The sequence below is a fragment of the Crocodylus siamensis genome, chromosome 8, assembly GCF_052110815.1.
Source record: "Crocodylus siamensis isolate JL-2025a chromosome 8, ASM5211081v1, whole genome shotgun sequence".
In the NCBI taxonomy this organism is placed as follows: Eukaryota; Metazoa; Chordata; order Crocodylia; family Crocodylidae; genus Crocodylus; species Crocodylus siamensis.
The window spans coordinates 21,776,750-21,797,422 of NC_143402.1; the positions used below are offsets into that span (position 1 = coordinate 21,776,750).

At 50.0% G+C, this 20,673-nt stretch overlaps 1 protein-coding gene across 4 annotated transcripts in view; it reads right to left on the reverse strand.

Annotated features, from left to right (window-relative positions):
* Window positions 1-973: 973 nt before the first annotated feature.
* LOC149858191 (relaxin receptor 1-like) overlaps window positions 974-20,673 on the reverse strand; it is a 48,474-nt gene continuing 28,774 nt past the window's right edge. Inside the window, exons 9-19 of one of the 4 annotated variants that reach the window (XR_016443924.1) lie at window positions 20,597-20,671; window positions 20,042-20,113; window positions 13,501-13,572; window positions 13,284-13,355; window positions 12,458-12,529; window positions 12,267-12,338; window positions 5,947-6,176; window positions 5,015-5,425; window positions 3,948-4,163; window positions 1,795-3,331; window positions 974-1,246 (exon numbers count right to left, since the gene is read on the reverse strand). Coding sequence is in view for 3 of the 4 variants with exons in the window: in XM_090060636.1 (XP_089916762.1) it covers window positions 3,135-3,331; window positions 3,948-4,163; window positions 5,015-5,425; window positions 5,947-6,176; window positions 12,267-12,338; window positions 12,458-12,529; window positions 13,284-13,355; window positions 13,501-13,572; window positions 20,042-20,113; window positions 20,597-20,671 (1,489 nt within the window). In the remaining variant the exon portion in view is untranslated. Of the gene's footprint in view, window positions 3,332-3,947; window positions 4,164-5,014; window positions 5,426-5,946; window positions 6,177-12,266; window positions 12,339-12,457; window positions 12,530-13,283; window positions 13,356-13,500; window positions 13,573-20,041; window positions 20,114-20,596; window positions 20,672-20,673 lie in introns of all 4 variants that reach the window. The other 3 variants (XM_090060638.1, XM_090060636.1, XM_090060639.1) reach the window with 3 other exon arrangements.

The following is a 20,673-nucleotide window of genomic DNA, read 5'->3' on the forward strand; positions in this document are numbered from 1 at the left end:
GCCACCTCCTCCCATCCCCCGCAATGTAACCTATGTTACAAGGTATAGAGCAAAGCCCACTCACACCTTACCCCTGAGGCTCCCAGAGCTTACTCTGGGTGCAGCTCCTTAAATATTACTGCTCTTGACCCACCCCCTTCAGTTGTATTCTCTGCTGTGGACCAATCGGGTCCCTGTTGCTAGGCCTCAGTCTACTGCCTGGAGCAAACCTGTTGCAAACTCAACTCCTGCTCAACTAGCAGGCTGCAGCCCACCCCGGTAGCAGTGCAAACCACGTCCCTGCGGGAGCGTTACATGCTCTGCATCAGACACTCCTCTGCACCGCTGTCCTGCAGAAGCTGGCCCGCTGGAGGCACTGCTGCCTCTGCAGTCATGGCATTTGCAGAAACCTTAGTTCTTGCTTTGGAAAGGAGCCAAGAAGACTTGGGTAGAAGTAGCAGGTGCCATGACCTTTTACTGTGCACTCACTTGGCTTGCTCCCTGGGCCAGCCTGGCAGAAGAGTGCCAGTCTGAAGCTGTTGCTGCTTGGATGGCATCTAGCTGGGTTAGGGGGCATTTCCCCTCTGAAGCCGTTTTTCAGGGCTCTGGGATCACCGTGGAGTGACGTGAGAAGCTTCTCTTCCCTTTTGACCTTGAACACAGGCTGTCTTGTGACCTGGTGCACTCAGCTCTGGAAAACTAGGCCAGAAGTCGTAGATAAGTGTCTCACCTGCTGTTGGAGAGGATGTAGCACAGGACACAGGCACAGACGGACCCTGCAGGCATCCTCTGTCTGCTGGCCATATTATATGTTTCCAGTTACCAAGTAACTTCCACAGCGCATCAGCCCCAGGGGCTGGCTAGGCCAGGATCTTGGATTTAATGGTGCCCAGACCTGAAAACTTTAGAGAAACATGCTAGAAAAGAAACCTCCCAGTGGGCAGTTTGGGAATGATCTGCCAGAGGACAGCCTGAGACAACCCCACACTCTGAATGAGAAAGAAACAAGAATTTTATTAACAACAACGGAAACTTACTACAAAGTAACGGATCCTCCAGATTTTCCTGTCCCTCAAGGGTCATTTCTCAATGCTCAAATGCACAACAGGACCTGCTAGATGGGAGTGTCTCTAGTCATTCACTTGCACATCACCGCAGGAATATTTCTGTCTAGCCTCTTCACTTAGTGCTTGGCTTCTCGCCTCTATTGGACTATTCTGTATCCTGCTTCATGTGACTGCACCGATCTAATATCTAGGGCCGGCAGCTGGAGAGAGAGATACCACCAGTCAGCCTCAGAATTTCTGACACTGGTCTGTCCTAAGACTTGGGGTTTAGCAGTGTTTGCGATAGTGAACGTAGCACTGCATGAGCCTGTTGGTACATGTAAGGGTGAGATCAGAGCTTCTGGCACAGCTTTCAAGAAAACAAGCGTGTGAGGAATTTGTAGCAACCCACGTTTCCCCAGGACACGATGCTCCAACTGGGAAACTCCTACCTGGCAGCAGATGCACCTGTGCTCCCAGAGGCTGATAACATCTAGCAGCCACTCAGTCTCTTGGGAAGTGTAAGTGGTGGCTTAGCACACCAGAGCCCAAGAAATCATGCAAAAAGGTAACTGCCACACAGGGAAAGGCTTTGCACACGTGGGTCAGCATGGGGAAATTAGTGGCCTGTGGGCTGGCAGTTTCCCCTGGGAACCTCAGGTACATGCAACATGGTCGTGAGCTAAACTGCTTAGTCATCAAATTCTGGTGCCCTTTTGGCTGCGTAGAGCAGTTAGCAATCCTTTCCAGCACTTTACACACCCTGTACCTGCGTGGTGAGAGGTTGAGGAATGAGTGAGCTGGGGGAAACACGGCCCTCTGGATCCAGCATCCTTATCAGTTTGCTTCATGGGCACTAGACCTGGGGAGACTTGATACGTGTAGGCCTCTCTCCAGGGGCCAGAGGAGTAGCTTCTCAGGTTCTCCAATTTAAAAAGTTGGGTCCCTTATTAGAAAAAACAAAAGCAAAAGTTTCTTATTTTTGCCTGTTACTGGCATGCTGCATGTTTCTTACCTGTAGAACGTTAATATGTGTCAGGCAGTAGAGCCGGGTGATGTTCACTCTTAAGAGATGTGTATTTTTTATATAAGGGACAGGGGTTTTGTACTGACACAGAATGGGGCTTGCACTTGCTCATCCATGCAATTGTAAAATAATGGCATGCACCACTGGGTGGTGAAGTCTTGATGCTTGCTGCCTGCTGCTTTCTATGCATCTTTCCTATGCAGCAATGTCCCAAAATGGGTTGCTGCAGTAGCTCATGTGGATCCTGGTAGACTGAAGATGCAAAGATACCTGGGGGACACTGGGCTTTGACGGTCCTGTTTGCTGTCTTGGGCCTTATGATACTGGACCCAGAACCCAGGCTTAGGCTGTAGCAGTGCACAGAGGATGCACTGAACACTGCTCCTGACTGAGGGGATGACCAATGCAGTGGCCCCAGATGCCACCTTTGGGAGAAGTGCAAGAGTAGTCACCACTGCAGTAGCAGCTGACTGTGCCACCACTATCTGCAGTGCAACAGATGGTGCTTCCCCATGCATTGCTGCTGCCCAGTGTGGTGCTGCCCTGCTACACCCCTGGTGCAGTCCTTCTTCCCATGGCTCTTCCTGGGCTGCTTCTGCCAATTGCTCTTGCTCCCCTCAACAGGACTGCAAACTTGTTGCAATCAGTCAAATCTCCAGCCTGCCCTCTCTTCTCTCGACCTATAGGCCGCCAAATCCAGGGTTTGCAGCTCTTCCAAGGATTGCTGCAATATCTAGTTAGTTTGCCAGCAGGACAAAGGTTCTGTGAACTGTAGAGACCACACCGTAGAGAGACTGATGATTATGAGATGATGACACCCACTCCACAGCAGCTGGTTGAGCCTTGTAGTGAAGACCAGACTAGGTGTTCCTGCTGCTGATAAACCCATCCCGGGAGAGTTCCTGAGGCAAGTAGTTCCAGCGCTGCCACATGGGTTACTTTATGGAGCTGATCCCAGTTACAACGGCACTGATGAGAAGATGATAGAAGGGCAGCAGAGTTCAGGTCCCGTAGGCCACCAGTGATCACTGGACAAAGTCATGATGTCTTTGTACCAAGTGGCTAGCCCTGGAGTGCGTAAGTCAGGCAGTGCTGGTGTGTACGGATACTAGGATAAAGCTCTTTCGGGATCCTTGTACTTCTTGTAATGACTGCTGCTTCGTCTGCAAACACAGTTTGACCTTCTCCTGGAAAGAGGTGGTGGTGATGGTGTACAGAATAGGATTCAAGGCACTGTTGATGGGCAGGATGAAAATAACCACCCAAGAGGTTATGGTACCTGTTCCAAGAAGGAGAGTCGGTTAGTAACTACAGAGGTTGGTGCCTACTTCCCAAGAGCCTCAGCTCCCCTATGTCTGTGGGGACCCTTACGCAGATTCTGTTCTCAGACATACGGGTGTAAGGCCAATGAAGTCAACAAGAGCTATTCCATGCTTACACCTGTGTGAGTAAGCAGATCTGGCATTTTGTGAGCATTAATGGAAAAGGCTGGTCAGCTGACAGCATCCAGATTCTCCCCCAAGCCAACAAGGGCTGAGCTAAAAGTCCCACTGAATTCATTCCCACCTGCCCTGAATCAGCATTTGAACCCAAATCCTTAACATTCAAAGACAGTGCTTTAATACGTTCCCCATTATGCAATGCCGCTCTCATGTACGGGCCATTTATAGCCAGGGGCTGAAAAATGGAAGCTTCCCCTTGAAGCTTAGGAGGCCCCAAGCCCCCAAGACTTGGCATTTCCCTTGACAGGTCACAGTGTTGCCAGAGTAATGGTGCCTCAAGGCCCTGTGAGCATGAGCATCAGCAGCAAGGAGCGACCGCCAGCATGGTGTGCTCTTGCCTCTGTGTATGTAATGTTGATAGCAGCTTGGGCCAGCCTGAGCTGGCTCTGTCACCTGGTATTTCCACCTGGAGCAGAGAGAGGAGCTTGAGGAGGAAGATGGGGATCCAGCAAAGGGCATCTGTGAAAACAATAAAGAAGAACCTCTTGGCAATGACAACCTCCCTGGAGAAGACACTGCGCTCCACCGTCTTGGCCGCCGTGGTGTGGACAGAGTAGAACATGCTGGCGTAGGCGAAAACAATAATGATGAAGGCGACGAGGTTCAGACCTATGGGGAAAGGATTGTGAGAACACTCTACGTTGTGCCAGAGAGACAGCCTATGCACCAGGGACAAGATGGGCAATGTGTGCATGCATGTATGCATGTGCATGTTCAAGGCTACAGCTACACTGAATGAAGGAGCAGCCTGTGGGCCGCCCAGCCGTTCAGAAGTTGGATAGCCCTTCTCTAGAGGGACAAGCCAGGCTGGCACATGAAGAAAGACCAACATTTTGGCAAACAAATTATTTCTGGGGAGAGAAGACAGTTGGCACATACCACATGCCAGTACACTGCAAGGCTGGTGGGAGACACTCATCCCTTGTTCTGCGGCTTGTTGGCCTTGCTAGCAACGCAATTCTTCTGGGAGTGATTTGCTAGTAGTTTTCTCTCCTTCCGCTAAAAGCAGCCTCCCCTCACCCTACACAGTTTACGCAGGTAGCGTCACATTACCTTTATTTCATCACCTAGAAAGCTGGTTTCAAATCAAGCCAAAGGAGATGGCAACAAAAAGCAGTCTCTGGGTCCATGTGGGTAGTTGCTCTCTATCTAAGGTTCTTACATGACCCCAGTCCTGCAGTGTGTGAGCACTTCCTTGTGCAACTATTCTCTTAGCACTCCAGAGAGGTCACATGGGCAGCCTGTAGGGGCAGGTGGGAGTTGAACCTGGGTCTCTCCAGTCTCCCTAGACTAGTACTCTGAGCACTGGGATTTCCTGCTGCTCAGTGCAGCTTTTTTCACATAGTGGAGGAGTCACCAACAATTAAAGCACATTCTGATCCACTGTGCAGAGTCCATGTCTGCCAGCATCACCAGAGCAGAGTAGGTGCAGAGGAGTGGCTGTGTAGTCATGCCCTTACCTAGATAGATTCCAGTGGAGTAGCCCCTAGCTCCTGGTTTCTCAGTCACATCTGACTGGAGTGGGAAACAGACCCCATTTCTCCCATAGTAGTTCCCAAAGGATTCCTTGCACCAGAATGGGGCAAGAGTGAGGGAAAATCCTAGCAGCCAGATGATGACCAGCATGGAAATGGTCTGCTTTTTGCTAGCTCCATAGTGGCTGAACGGGAAGACAATGCAGAGGTATTTCTCAAGGGTCATGTATGTCAGGAGCAAGACAGATACTTCTGAGGACAGCATGGCCAGGCTGCCCACCAGCTGGCACTGAATGCTTGCCATCCACACCTGGGCATGCTTATTGTACTCGCCAGAGTATTTGAGGTCAAAGGCTCCAATGAAGAAGAGGTAGATGCCCATCAGACAGTCTGCACCTGGAACAGACAAGGCAACAAACACCAGCTCACAGAGTTAGTTCTTTGCACCAGTGCCCTGGAAGCAGGGAGCTATTACTAAGCTATTGTGAATACTGGGCCAAATTTTCTCCCTGAATATACAAAAGGCTTCTTCCATTGAAGTTGAGAGGAGTTCTGTGCTTGCAGCTGGGAGCGGGGCTCCCCTTTAGTCTGCCCATAAGGCACAAAAGTACTTCAAGTCAAGTCATTATTAACAAGCAGGCTTGAGTGCCTTTGTGCCTCCCGTGCAATGAGGAGTGAGGCAGCAACTGGGATGTAAAAGAAGCTCAGGAGCTCTGAGGACATTAACAATGAGCAGGCCAACAGCCAGCAGCAAGTTTACAGACAAGAGTTGCTTTTGGGCTGGGGAAAGGGTGGCCCATTTCAGGGATATTTGCTGGTCATGTACTTGCTGCCTGTTTCCATTCTCTGCATGCATGCGCACACAGACAGAAGACAGAGTCCAAACCAGCTCCTCCCTTCCCTTGATCCCAACTCACAGCAGAGTGACTTGATGGCCATGGTGTGCTGGCTCTTCTCTGTGATGATGAAGGACCTCATGCAGATGACAAAAAGGTTCCCAAAACAGGTGATGCAAGCAATGACCCAGACAAAGACCCGAAGGATGATGCTGGCCAGGAGATTCTCAAAGGAGGAGATGCCGTCAGTGTTGGGCTTGCAACTGCGCACGTGGGGGGAATAGCTGCAGTACTGGAACTTCTTGAAGTAGCTGCCAGATATAGGAAACTTCAGTTTCATGTCTACAGGAGAGGAGATCCATCCCAGTAAAGCTAATCCTGTCCTCTTTCCTCTTCTCTTTTCACATCCTCTAAACTGGCGAGGGCCAACTTTTTTGGTAGGAGTGCCACAAATTAAGTCCCGTTTCTTCCCCCAGTACCACTCTGATTCATTTTCCTGCCCAATGCATTACTCTGCTCTCCGCTTCTTGCCCTGTGCTCCCTACCTGATGTGCTGCTCTGCTTTCTGTTCCCTCCAGTATCTGCCACTGTGCTTCCTTCCCCGTCTCTGATCTGCCACATACCACACACAGAGGATGCCCATGCCCATATGTGGCACATGAGCTGTAAGTTGCTGCTCACCCCTGATCTAACCCCCCACCACTTCCCTGCACTATATTCCTCTTCTACCTCCCTCAACCCTTTTCACCATCATGCAGCAGAGTCAATCTAAACTTACGAAAAATGTTCCAATGACTTGTAATGTACAAGCATGGGGGAGATGGGCCAGGAAGAGGCAGAAAACAGGTGAAGAGCAAACCAGAGCTTCAGTGCATCACCAGGGCTGAAGCCAGTGGAGTTTGCACAAAAGTGTTCTGGGTTCTAAGTAAAGACCCAGCTCTTTCAGTTCGGCAAGCATTGAATCTACTCACAAAATCATCAAGGGTGGTGGAGAAATTTGTAGGTAATGGCTCTGAAACACCCTCCAGGCCAATTTTATTAGCAGGGATATCCTAATTAGTTAAACTAGTTTTCATCCTACCATGCCCAACCTGCTTTCATCATGCATTCAGACACCAATTCAGTAAAGAATATAAGCACCTGAATAACTCCAAGGAGCTACCTAAGAGCTTTGCTGCATCTCTTACTTTTTACAGGTGCTTTTTATCTACAATTAACCAGCACTTCAATAAATACAAGGGCATTTGCCTCCACCACTCTTACAAACAAAAGTTTAGGAATCAATTAAAATTTTTAAAATGTCATTATCAAGGATTCATCTTTCATGCAAGGATTATTTAATAGGAAATCCTTTCTTTTGAAGCCTTGTACAAATAATCCCATGTGAGCTTAGCAAAATTCTATATTTTAACATGTCTTGCAAAACTGCAACGTGTGGTTCATTTCTGTTCCAATTACACATAAAAGGAGAGAAAATTATGCCCTTTTGCCGTTGCTCATTAACCATACCGGTACAAACTTATCAGGTTTTTAATCGAAACAGGCCAATTACAGAAAGCAAAACGCACAGTCATCTTTCATTACACGTGCTGTAAAATTTGTATCTGGGGATAAGTAATGTCATTTTTCTCTGACAGAAAAGACAAAGTAGCTCACTGTTTGCTGGTTAGTTAAAATTTCCTCATTTGCTAAGATGCTGGTCCTTAGAGAACACTTTGGCTTGGTGTATCTATACATCAATATCATGCTAACTCATTATCTCAGAGCAGCGTGCAAAAGGATCATTAATTGGGTGACTTAGCAATTGTTTGTAGGGAATTTAACAGCTTTATATTTGTTGGCCTGAAAATGCACTGTTTTCAACTTCACTATCAATGGTGATCAAGATGTATCATCTCCAAACACACAACTTGCATACAGGCTCACATTTCTATCTAAAATACTTTACAATACCTGGAGACTAAGGGCCCAGGATTTGGGCTTAGAGAGTGGCGCATGGGTGAAAGCCCGTCACGCCCCCACAACCCAAACCCCACCAGCGATCCCCAACAGCATGCGCCACACCCTGAGGGTCCCTGAGGGGTCTGCGCTCCCCCCCCCCTTCTGGTGCCTTGGAGGCCTCCACGCGGATGGAGCCCCTGGCTCTCAGCTGTGGCGGCTGCCTATCACTTGTTCAGGCTCTGGGGCCCAGGAGCATGGCCACCTCCCCGTGTGGAGTCTGCTCCCTTTTGGGGGTCTCTGGCACGCCAGCTGGAGGAGCTCCAAGCCACAGTATAGAGACTGCGTGCCATCAGGGATGGTGAGCAGGAGATAGACTCCTCCTGCCAGGCCCTTCTCCCCCAGGAGCTGGAGGGTAGACCACAGTCACCCTCCAGGACAAGGGAGGACTTGGGGACCTCCCATTCTGTCCAGCCAAGGGGTTGTACCAAGGTGGTCAAGGGCCCCACGGCCCGCTGCACCAAGGTCCCTGCCCCACCAGAGCTTTGCAACAGATACAAACCTCTTGCAGCCCCAGCAGAGGCTGCTAAGCTGCCAGCTCCTGCAGGCAACACAGGCTCAGCTGTAGCTACAGCCCCTGCTTTCCCTAAGACAAAACGCAAAGTGTTTGTCATGGGATACTTCATCCTGAGGGGGACTGAGGGGGCAATCTGCCGCCCCGACCTCTTAGCCCAGGAAGTTTGCTGCTTCCCGGAAGTCTGTATCCAAAACGTTGCGGAGAAGATCCCTGAGCTCCTCAAGCCCACTGACCACTACCCTACACTTGTTATCCATGTGGGCACAAACGACACAGCTCCCAGCGCTCCCAGCTGGGTCATGAAGCACTACAGGGATTTGGGAGCAGGGCTTAAGGGGTTGGGGGCACAGGTGGTGTTCTCTTCAATCCTCCCAGTCTTGGACTGTGGGCTGAGGAGGGAGAGGAGGATTGAGGTAGTGAACCAAAGACTGCGGCGCTGGTGTCATTGGGAAGGCTTTCGCTTCCATGACCACAGTTCGCTCTTTGGTGAGAGAGGCAGCGAACTGCTGGGGAGGGACAGCCTCCACCTCTCTCCACTGGGGAGGAGGCTCTTCTCAGCCAGACTGGCTGACCTGCTCCATCGGGCTTTAAACTAAGCCTGCCGGGGGATGGGGGGACTACCGCCACTGCTGGCCGGCTGAGCGACCCTTGCAGAGCCAGCAGGCCAAGGCACTCTAAGGAGCCCACCCCTGCCCCAGCCCTGGAACGATCTGTGGGCAAGGAAAGGGCCCCAAAGGGGATGCTTGCCTGCCTGTACACAAATGCCAGGAGCTTGGGGAACAAACAGAAGGAACTTGTCCTCCTGCTCAACACAAACAATTACGATGTCATAGGGATAATGGAGACCTGGTGGGACTCCACCCATGACTGGGCCACAGGTATAGATGGCTATACTTTGTACAGGAGAGACGGAGTGGATAAAAAGGGCGGGGGTGTAGCTCTATATATCAAGGAAAGCTATGCATCCCTGCAAGCCGACATTGGTGCCCAGGGTGGACGACTAAAGACCCTCTGGGTTAAAATTCATGGGGAACACAGCACAGGGGGCACAATGGTGGGAGTCTACTACAGACCTCCAACCCAGGATCAAGAGCTTGACCATGAGTTTGCCAGGAAATTGGCCGAGGCCGCACACTCCCGGTCTGTGGTTGTCATGGGAGCCTTCTACTACCTGGACATCTCATGGGAAGAGCACTCAGCCAAATCTGAACGGTTGCAAAGCTTTCTCACGTGCATGGATGAGCTCTATCTGATGCAAGAAATCTACGGGCCGACGAGAGGCAAAGCACTGCTCAACCTGGTACTGGCAATGGGGGATGACCTTATCAGCGACCTAACAATCGATGGGAAGCTGGGTGACAGTGACCATGAGCTGATCACCTTCACCTTCTGCCATAAAGCTGGCAAGTCAGTCAGAAACACAGAAGTCCTTGACTTCAGGAAAGCCGACTTTGACAAGCTCAGGAGGCTTGTCGGTGAGGCCCTAAGGTACCACGACCCCAAGGGGAGGGGAGTTCAGGAAGAGTGGCCACTCCTCAAGGGAGTGATCCTGGATGCACAAGGTAAGTCTATCCCAACTTGGAGGAAAGGCAGCAAAGGGCATAGCAGCCCCCTTAGCTCTGCAGGGAACTAGCGGACCTCCTGTATCTGAAAAAGGCCTACAAAGGCTGTAGGATGGGATCCACCTCCAAGGAGGAATATTCTGCACTAGTCTGAGCCTGCAGAGAACGAACCAGAAAAGCCAAGGCTGTGACTGAACTCCAACTGGCTACAAGTATCAAGGACAATAACAAGTCCTTTTTTAGATATGTGGGGAGCTGGAGGAAAAGCAAGGGCAATATTGGACTCCTGCTAAACCAGACAGGGCAGTTGACTATCGACACCCAGGAAAAAGCCAACTTGCTAAATGGGTATTTTGCGTCGGTCTTTCACCAGTCCCACAGGATGCCCCTGCCCATTATGAGACGGGAAGGCCTGGGTGAGGGAGATTCCTTACCTTCCATCAATGCTGACCTCGTGAAGGAACACCTTGAGAGACTGGACACCTTCAAGTCATCCGGCCCTGACAGCTTACACCCCAGGGTACTCAAGGAGCTGCCTAGCATCATAGCCCAGCCCCTGGCACAGATCTTTGTGAACTCCTGGCACTCTGGTGAAGTGCCCAATGACTGGAAGAAGGCCAATGTGGTGCCTATCTTCAGGAAAGGGAGGAAAGTGGATCTGGCAAACTACAGGCCCATCAGCCTTACCTCTGTCCCGGGGAAGATCCTAGAAAAGATTATCTAAGAGACCATTCTCAAAAGACTGGTCAATGGCAAAATCCTGAGGGATAGCCAGCACAGGTTTCTTGCGGATAGGTCTTTCTTGACCAATCTTATTTCCTTTTATGACCAGGTGACCTATCACCTGGACAAGGGGGAAGAGATTGATGTTGTATATCTTGACTTTAAAAAAAGCCTTTGATCTGGTATCCCATGATCACCTTTTAGCAAAACTGCCCAACTGCAGCCTCAGCTTCACCACAATCCGCTAACTGGGGAATTGGCTCAGTGGTCAGACCCAGAGGGTGGTGGTTGATGGAGGTCAATGGTCGTGGTGTGCTGTGACCAGTGGGGTCCCTCAAGGTTCTGTCTTTGGGCATATATTATTCAACCTCTTCATTAATGATGTGGACATTGGTGTCCGAAGCAGACTGGTCAAGTTCGCTGACAACACCAAACTTTGGGGTAAAGCATCCACACCTGAGGACAGGAGGGTGATCCAGGCTGACCTTGACAGGCTCAGGAAATGGGTGGACAAGAACCTTATGGTGTTTAACACTGAAAAATGCAAGGTTCTCCACCTTGGGATGAACAACCCGCATCATGCTTATAGGCTCAGCAGTGCTATGCAGGCTAGCACTATGGATGAAAGGGACTTGGGGGTCATGATTGACCACAAGATGAACATGATCCATCATTGTGATGCTGCAGCTAGTAAAGCAAGCAAAACGCTGGCTTGCATCCATAGATGTTTCTCAAGCAAATCCCAGGACGTCATTCTCCCATTGTACTCAGCCTTGGTGAGGCCGCAGCTGGAGTACCACGTTCGGTTTTGGGCTCCACAATTGAAAAAGGATGTGAAGGAGCTTGAGAGAGTGCAGAGGAGAGCCACACGCATGATCAGAGGTCAGGAAAACAGACCTTATGATGAGAGGCTGAGAGCCATGGGACTCTTTAGCCTGGAAAAGCGCAGGCTTAGGGTGATCTGGTGGCCGCTTATAAGTTTATCAGCGGTGCTGACCAGGATCTGGGGGAATGTTTGTTCACCAGAGCGCTCCAAGGGTTGGCAAGATCGAACGGTCACAAACTCCTCCATGACCGTTTCAGGCTGGACATAAGCAAGAACTTCTTTACTGTCCAAGCCCCCAAGGATTAGAATAGACTGCCGCTGGAGGTGGTTCAAGCACCTACTTTGAATGCCTTCAAGAGACATTTGAATGTTTATCTTGCTGGGATCCTAGGACCCCTGCTGACTTCCTGCCCCTTGGTCAGGGGGCTGGACTCGAAGATCTTCTGTGGTCCCTTCCAGCCCTAATGTCTATGAAACCTATGAGATGGCCCCTACTCTTTCCCTTTGGGTGTAGTTCTAACTGTGTGGTTCTGAACTCAGTTTGCTGGGGTACAGCCCTCCAGAGGCCTTTCTGCCCATGAGAGACTCCAGAAGCACGGTGCCTTTTGCCTGGTGCAGCTGTTAGTGCACTGAATGCAATTCCATCTGCTTTCTGGAGCCTTTGTGCATAGGAGCTGAGCAACCTGGGGATTGAGCCTGGTTTATCTCATTTCTCTTTGTCCCACCTTCCAGCTCAGCAGTAGCATCTCACAATACCCTTCCCACCAGCACTCACATGTGAGACAGATTAGTGAGTTTCTGGAACATGCGATTCTGGATGTTGGGGATCTCCAAACCTTCAATGCTCCTGTAAAATAAATGCAACAGAATAGAGGACCTCCCCATGCCCAGTCAAAAGGCATGGGGCTGCAGAGGGCTCTAGAGCAGGCAGAGATGCTCAGTGCCCAGGCTGTCATACACACTTACAGAGAACGCAGATGGGGCAGGCTGTCAAACTGGTCAGCAGAGATATTCTTTAGGGGGTTGTAGGAAATATTCCTGCAAAAAACAGAGCTCATAGAGTCTTTTTCTTTCCAGACACCTTTGCAACACTGGAAAGCAGAAACATCCCCATGGGCAAAACTACTCCAGTCCTTCTCTGGACTCTCATATTCTTTCTGTTCCTTGGGAGCTGAATACTACACTATTTAATAAGATACGTACTGACTGCTCTGGGGACAAGATGATCACCCTGTAGTGGTATGGAAGTGAAAGATTAGAATTTGTCCTGTGTAATGGATAGTACTGGAAATGGGAGACAAACCCTGGGGAACAGGAAGAGCAGAAGATGCCATTTTGTGATGGTTCTCCATGACTATTAATGAATGAGACAGAAACCAAGAAATGAAACCTTTTAATGGCTTATGTTTTTTCATGAATCTTAAAGAATATTACACAACCCGTCAATATGCCTTGGTCCTGCTTAGGGGGACCAGATAAAAGCTGAGAGAATCACACTTCCACTGCTCCTTTATAGAAGTTATACTAGAATGGGGCCAAGCAGTGTCATGGACCTAGGCCACTATTTCCTTTCTATTAACCAACAGTTGGCCAACTGCATTGACTTGCAGGTTCTGATTATCTGGGCTGGATATGAACTGTCGACTGGGAGGCCACTGTTCTCAAGAGCCACAACTTCTTTATGAATAGTTGGCTGCCTAGGATGATTTCCTAAGTCCCTTCTCCCTAAAACCCCTTTAAAACACCACCACAATGCCAGTTAAGGCCTGTGGAGCTTGAATACACTACTCACAGCTGCTGGAGGTCATGAAGGCCAGTGAATAAAGATGGCAGGAGCGTCTCTAGTCTGTTGGAAGATAGGTCACTATGCAAACAGGAACAAGAAGGCAAATCAGCACAGTCAAGACTATGAGCTCTCCTCCAACCTGCACTATGACAAAATTCCAGTGCTCACTGAACCAGCGCCAGGTAGAAGCAGCGGCCTTAGGGATGAAACCATAGAGACTTACAGCTCCACGAGTCCATTCAGCTTGGAAAAGGTCCCTTCCTGGATCCATCTGATCTTGTTCCTGCGCAGTATTCTGGAGGAGGTGAGAAAAACAATGGTGAAAACCAGACTTGTCCTTCATTTAGGTGACTTGTTGACCTCAGAACTGGCCATAGTGTAAGGGAGAGACTAAGGCTGTAAAGACGTTCTGCAAATCCCAGAGAGGAAGGAGATAAAAGGCACAGTTAGCCATGTCACCCAAGACAGGCAACACAGCACAGTGCAGCAGGCAAAGATAGCTGAGCTCTAAGATGTGCTGTTACCAAAATTTACTGCTACCTGACAACTGTGGTGCTGATGTCTCAGGAACCCTCCCCACACTCCAGAGCCATGTGACAGCACAGTGCCCCTCAGAGACTAATTGAAAACTGCAAATTAGTTTAGTTAATAAATTGGTTATATGGAGTTCTGAATTATTTGCTAGGCTAATGTTATTTGTTTATTGCTTTTTGGCAAGGAAAACACCATGTGGGAAATGTACATTTAGGAGACGCTGGCATCAATCACTGCAGCTGACTGTTAGGCCCTTTTGAGGCTCAAATGCAGTCCTGGTGTGCTAGGACACAGAGGCTGAATGCAACAAACTGTTGTCAGGAGCCCTGATTCCAAGCAATTACCTAAAACAAAGCTCATCTCCCCCAGGCGGTGGGGCACTGAGTACTTCGGGACACTGAGTAGCGCTTGAGGTTCCACACTGAATGAGGTTTACTCATGGCTGTTGTGTCTGTATGCTTATTGTCCAGGGCAGATATCCTTCATCCCAGGCTCTGACTGCCTTCATTTGTCCTCCTAGCTCACATGGAAGGGACAGGGATGCCTCCATGGGAAGGATGGCAAGAATGGCCAAATGTTTGATGTAGGACTGGATGGTCCATTCTGACCTCTAGTTATCCAACCCTGTGAATCTCCAGACCTCAGTCAAGCTGAGCGAGACTCAGAGAGGTGAGACAGGGGTGAGGGGAAAGTGCGTCTGATTGGGAGAGGTCAAGGGCTGTTCCCACACCATCCTGCTTACAAGCCTCATCTTGTCTGCTTCATCTCCTCATAAAGCTGTCATTAGTGCTGGTGCCACAGGCAGGGCATGTTTACATCTCCCCTCTCACCCCTACTTATGTTTCCATGACACTGCTATAACAGTCCTTGGAAACACATTCCTGATCGAAGCCAGGAGCACTTAGCTGCCTGGCTTGAAGGAAGCAATGTGTTGTGGGGAGGCAGCCATTCCCTCTCCTCCCTTTGGTGGTCGGCAGAGCAGGGAAAACTCTTGCTAAGGGAAAAAGTGAGGCTCAGGCATCTTGAGATATGCTGCCTGGTGGCCTCCCTTGTGAGCAGCACAGGTTGTGCCAGGGGCCTGCACCAAGACTTCCTTGGCCAAAAATACACAGTCGGTCCTTTCAAGCACTTGCACTCTTGAGAAGGTTGCAGAAGTGGGGCTTGAGATGCTTCCCCAGAAAACACTGAAGAATCCCAATGGGATTTTCATTCTGCCAACTGCCTCCAGGTGAACAGGAGGCTCGACATGTCCCTAGCAATGACTCTTAACTGGTTCCTCTCTCACAGGAACCCAGGGAGCAGTAAATGTTGGCAATCCTCACAGAAAGACAAGAGAGGGGTCAGAATCCAAGGAAAGATGATGCTGCATGCCAGAGATAGGCCTCACAAATTGAAGGAAGTTCTGGAAGGCCGCTAGGGAGACCATATGACTTCTTGCTTTGGGGCCTCACCCTGTGCATTCACTACAAAGCTGACTCAGGTCCACTGATGCTGTGGAGCTGAAGCCCTGCACAATACTGGAAGCAGCAGAAGCTCCCAGGATCCAAATCCAGGCATGGATCTCAGAAGGAACGGGAATTCCTGGAGCTGGTCCTAGCACAAAGCTCAGAGCAAAAGGCAAGTAATCCACACAGGCTAGGGTCATTCAGAAAGCCCGAGCTTTTCAGGATACAGACATTCAAAAAGCCTGAGCCTGAATTGATTCAATCTTTGCAGGTTAGTTTAACCTGCAAATCTTGAACTGATTTGGAAGTGGATAGACATTCTTTTTTCATTTTAGAAATGCAGGCCCATGCCTGCAGTGGCTCAGGCTAGAAGCCAGGCGGGTGCTAGAGCAGCCTTCCCTTCCCTTCCATAGCACTGAGCTGAGGGGGTTGTGGCCAGTCCTGGGCAGGATGCCCTGATTAGCTCAGCAGGGAATTGATAACAGTGTTTATCATCTTTAACTCAGTGTTTATCACCCCATTAACAAAACAACAGAGGGACATTATCAGCTACCTATTGATTCTGCCTTTATCAGCAGGGATGGGAGCCAGCATGTGGTCTGCTAGCTAATACACAGATAGCTCCCAGCAAGGCAAAGGGGAGAGGGAAATTCCTGCTTAGCAGGGAGTGGTGGTGGTGGTGGTGGTGGTGGGTGGAAGCAGCTTGCAACTCTCTACAGGAGCTCCAGCCAGGGAGTAGAGGGGAGGGGCCAGCCCTGCTGTGGAACAGAGAGCCCTGCCCAGCCTAAAGAGCATGTCTGGATGCTGGAGGAGTCTGGTTTAACTTAACCAGTTGCATAAACCGGTTTGACCCAAATCAGTTAAGTCTGAAACTACATTCAACCAGGTTCATCTCAAACTGGTTTCAGCCATTTTCAAACTGGTTTCAGCCATTTTCAAACTGGTTTATGTGCACTGAATATCTGTTCTGTTACAGGTTTAAACCAGTTTCTGATCACTTAAACTGGTTTATGTGTAATGCCTGTCCCTAGCCACAGAGTCCAAACCTATGCAGCTCCATTCCCTGCATAGCACCATTACTACTTTAATCTAGATCAAGTGGCCACACCCACATTTGCATATGCTGAGGTCACTCTGGAAAACATTAATTACTGCAGTGAAAAATAGAATAATGATGGTATTTACAACTCCACTCTGCCCACTGTGGTGCTTGGTCACTCCTCCAGCATGCTGCACTTGTGTGTGCAGTTACTTGGCTGAGCAGCTTAGATGACCATATGCACATAGGCTCAGACATTTCTAAACCCAGGACCAGTACATTCCAAGATGGGTGCCTAACATTAGGCACTGAGGTAAAAAGGTCTTCAGACTCGCTTTTTTAGCTCCCAGGGACTGTGGTAGGATTTGAAAGCCATATACCCTTCTGAAAGGCAACCCAGGCCCACTTTGATGAGCAGGGATCTGGGTTTTCTGTTTCCCACAGAAAAATGGAGTAAACTACAGATTTTACTTTTTAACAGAGGCAAATGTGGATTTCTCAAATGGATTTTGCCATTTTACAATCACCTCCCTGCAAGCTGGCAGAGTTTCAGAGCTTCAAAGTGTGGCTGCAGGGCCCCAGCCGGGAACAGGATGGGGCTGCGGGTGGCTCGTCTGGGGAGGAGGAGGGCCAGCTCCCTGCTGCCGCATGCACTCCTGTGGGGCGAGGAAGACCTGCACCCCCTAGATCTGTACCCTGGGCAGGCTACGGGCTTGGGCTCCTGCCCTGCTTCCCTCCCTTGGGGCCTCTGGAGTTCACCGGGCATGACCCGGCGTGCCTGGGGACAGTGGGGCCGCACAAGGATCTCCTTGCCAATGCTCGCTGCCCCTGCCCTGGTGACATGCCTATTGTGCCTGCCGCTGCTTGGAGGGATGCAGCCCTGCACCGCTGCCCTCACTGCAGCCCCAAATGCAGGAGGTGTGTCGCTGGGGTAGGGGGTCAAGCAGCGGCAAGGAGATCCCTGCCTGGCCTCACTGTCCCCAGCTGCACCAGGTCATGCTTGCCAGGCTCTGGAGGCCACGGAGGCAAAAGCAAGGTGGGAGCGCGAGCTTGCAGCCTGTGCCAGCCCTGCATACAGATCTGGGGTGCGTGGATACCCCCTCCCCCCCGAGAGTGTGCACGGTGGTGGGGAGCCCACCCACCCCAGCCTGCAGAAGGGGGGAGCGGGGGCAGGGGGCTGTGGACCCAGGTCCATAGCCCTGGCAGCTGGGGGCCCCCTCCGGCAGGGCTGGGGGAGCAGGGGCTGGGGGTGGAGGGCGAGGGGCACCAGCAAGGCTCTGGGGGCTGTGGGTGGGGAACGAGGGGCACTGGGGGAGGAGGGGGCTTTAATTTTAATAATGGATTTGGGGGGTTTTAGCAGAGAATTTGGTATTTTTTATCAGGGAAAACCGGGATCCCTGCTGATGAGTTTCATGAACTTTCCTGTGCTTACCAGATGAGGTTACCTAATGGGCCTTCACCATTGCTAATGCCCACTGTTCTGTAGATTCATTATTTAAGCTTCCTAATGCCTTCTGAAGTGAGTCACTGGCTGGTTAAGGTGAAAGTAATGCCTTCCTAATTTGTGGGGATTAGCTCATTATTAACATGGAATCACTATGACCGTGCAGGGGGAGCACTGCTGATGGAGACCAGAGAGGATCTAGCCACAACTAAGAAGTCGCTACTGTTCAGAGAAGCTCTGGAGTTGCTTGCTGTTGCTGCCCTGACAGCTTTGAGAAAGAATCCAGCAACACATTCCCAACACATTGGGTAACAGTCACCCCTCGCACTTTGGGACAGACTTGAACACACATTCCGTTCTTCCTCTCGTGCTGCTGTCCCACGGATAATTTGTAGCTTGTGTATCTGAGCAGCATACACATGACAAGTTTATTATCCATATCTCACAGGGCTGCAGCAGCTCAGCTATGTGGGAAATATACAACCATCACATTCAGGAAAACTAGACTGGAGAACAGAACTGCACATTTTCCAGGGGAATTACTTGGTTTTGTCAGCTCCTGGAAGGCACCCATGCTATGGCTGAAAGGTGAGCATGAGCCCTGCAGGCCAGATGTGAAGTGGAGCAAAAATAGGCTTTAAGGATGAGCTGAATAAACAGAGCTGGCTGGCGTTTAACAGGCTGCAAGCTGGCGAGACAAGCTTTATAACATTCTTATTTAACTATATAGAGGAGATTTCAGAGGGTCTGGCGTGGCAGTGAGTCTGCTCATTCACATGTGATCCTATGGCATGGGTAACAATAAGAAAAGCTTTCTCCACATACTTCCCCCTGCTGTCCTGCCTCAGCCTTGCACCCAAGGGCTAGGGACAGAAGTTACACATCAGCTGGTTTAAGTGATCAGAAACTGGTTTAAACCTGTAACAGAACATAAGTTCAGTGCACATAAACCAGTTTCAAAATAGCTGAAACTGGTTTAAGATAGACTTGGTTGAATGTAGTATCAGACCTAACTGATTTAGGTCACAACAGTTTATGAAACTTCCTGGTTCAAATTAAATCAGAGTCCATCAGCATCCTAGCATACTTTGGGTTGGGCTGTGCTGTCTGTTCCAGAGAGCAGGGTTGGCCCTGCCCCTCTACTCCCTAGCTGGAGCAGTGTGGGCTGGCTCACTGGCCCCCACATGCAAACCTCAGCTGGGGTCTGGGGCCAGTGAGTGGGGGTTAAACTCACCTTCCCCTGAGTACAGTGCTGCCCTGCCCTGCCCTGCTGGCTTACTTAGTGTGACTGTGGACCACAAATCCCAGAGGCACAGCTCAGGTTGTGTTTAAAATTCCTCAGTTTATAGTTTTTCAGAAAAAGAACTATTCTTGTTCAAGCTTTTCTGAATTAAATGCCACTACCTTCTTCCTCCCACCCTCTCCCCTGGTTCAGGCCAAGCACGGGTTGGGGCCTGGCCACACCCCCTCCACTCCAGCAAGGAGTGACGAAAAGTCTTGGAGGGCTTCTCTTTTCCCTCCCTTTTGGCGGTGTCTGGCAGGCATGCTCCCTGGCTTCTGGCTTGAGCCACTATAGGCCTGTGGCTACATTTCCTGAATCAAAAGTAGATACCTGTTCATTTGCTTATTGGTTCAATCTCTGCGGTTTAGACTACTCTGCAGAGTCTGAAGCAATTCAGCCGCAGGTTTTTTGAGTATCTGTGCTTGGAGCTACAGGTAGTGCATTATCCTTTCAGGAGGCACCTTGTCTGCTGACAAGAGCCACTCAGTGGTAGTAAGTGTGTGGTGGATGGGTACAGTAGTCAGACCCTGAAATGAAACTCACCAGCCTGCCTTATAACTATCAATAGATAGCTGTCAAGTGGCAATAGCTTCTACTCATGGCTGACCTAAGTTGATATCAAACCAGTGAACCAGCAGTGAAAGGCTCTGGGAACCCATCAGGGAGTCCAAGATGCACTTCTACAATAAGTGTTTAAATTACCACTAAACTGTCTCTTCCATTAGTGCCATTTATACATGTAGATGGTGTTCCTTGAAACACACTTGAGGTGCAGGGGACAGAGGGGTATAGCTCTCCTGAGGCCACTGGGTCTGCATTGATTTCTACCGGGTGAAGGTCCAGCCCTAGGTCTTTGGTGTTGTTCTTCAACCAATTTCTACAGGTTGCAGCATCCCCTGTATTGAGTGGGCATGTGTGATTCAACTTACACTTCTGAATCTTACCTGTGTGCCTAGAGATCAGCTATTTCCAAGCCCCCACCCTGGCCTAGTGTGAGGCAAGGAGACAAGTTGTACTTACAGCACGGTGAAGGTATCACATTTCTGAAACATCGAGCTCCTCAATGCACGGATCTTGTTCCCTTCCAGCTCCCTAGGAGAGAGAATTCATGGGCTCTCCTTGGGTGTCACCTGTTCATACTATTCAGCCCCTTCTGGACAATTAAAATATGGTGTTCTGCCTGGCTAGAGGGCCATGAGCCCACCAATGAGACTCCATCCATATGGCAGCGGGGGCAAGAACTGAACCCTTTCCCTCTCCCATTCTGTCCCTCATCTGCTCCAGCATCCTCTTCTCTGGGCTCCTCATCCCTCCCCTCCAGTTCACTTATATCACTTCAAGCTAAGATCCCCCTCTTTTCTGACTGCTTCAACTGTGCTCATCACCCTCCCTGCACACTGCTAGGAACCCTCTCCCATAGCATCCACATGGACTTTCAGTCCTACTCTTTTGCCCCTGCTTATGAGAGTTCACCCAGCAGGCAGAGTGAAAGGACTGGGGCAAGATGTCTAAACTCCCCCAAGGGCAGCTTTTGCTATATCTGCTAACAGACATTTGTCCAAGCAGGGTACTCACAGCCAGCTGAGCTTGGGTGTTTCTGCACAAATAGAAGCATTAGGCAGTTTCGTCAGTGAGTTGTTCAGCATATACCT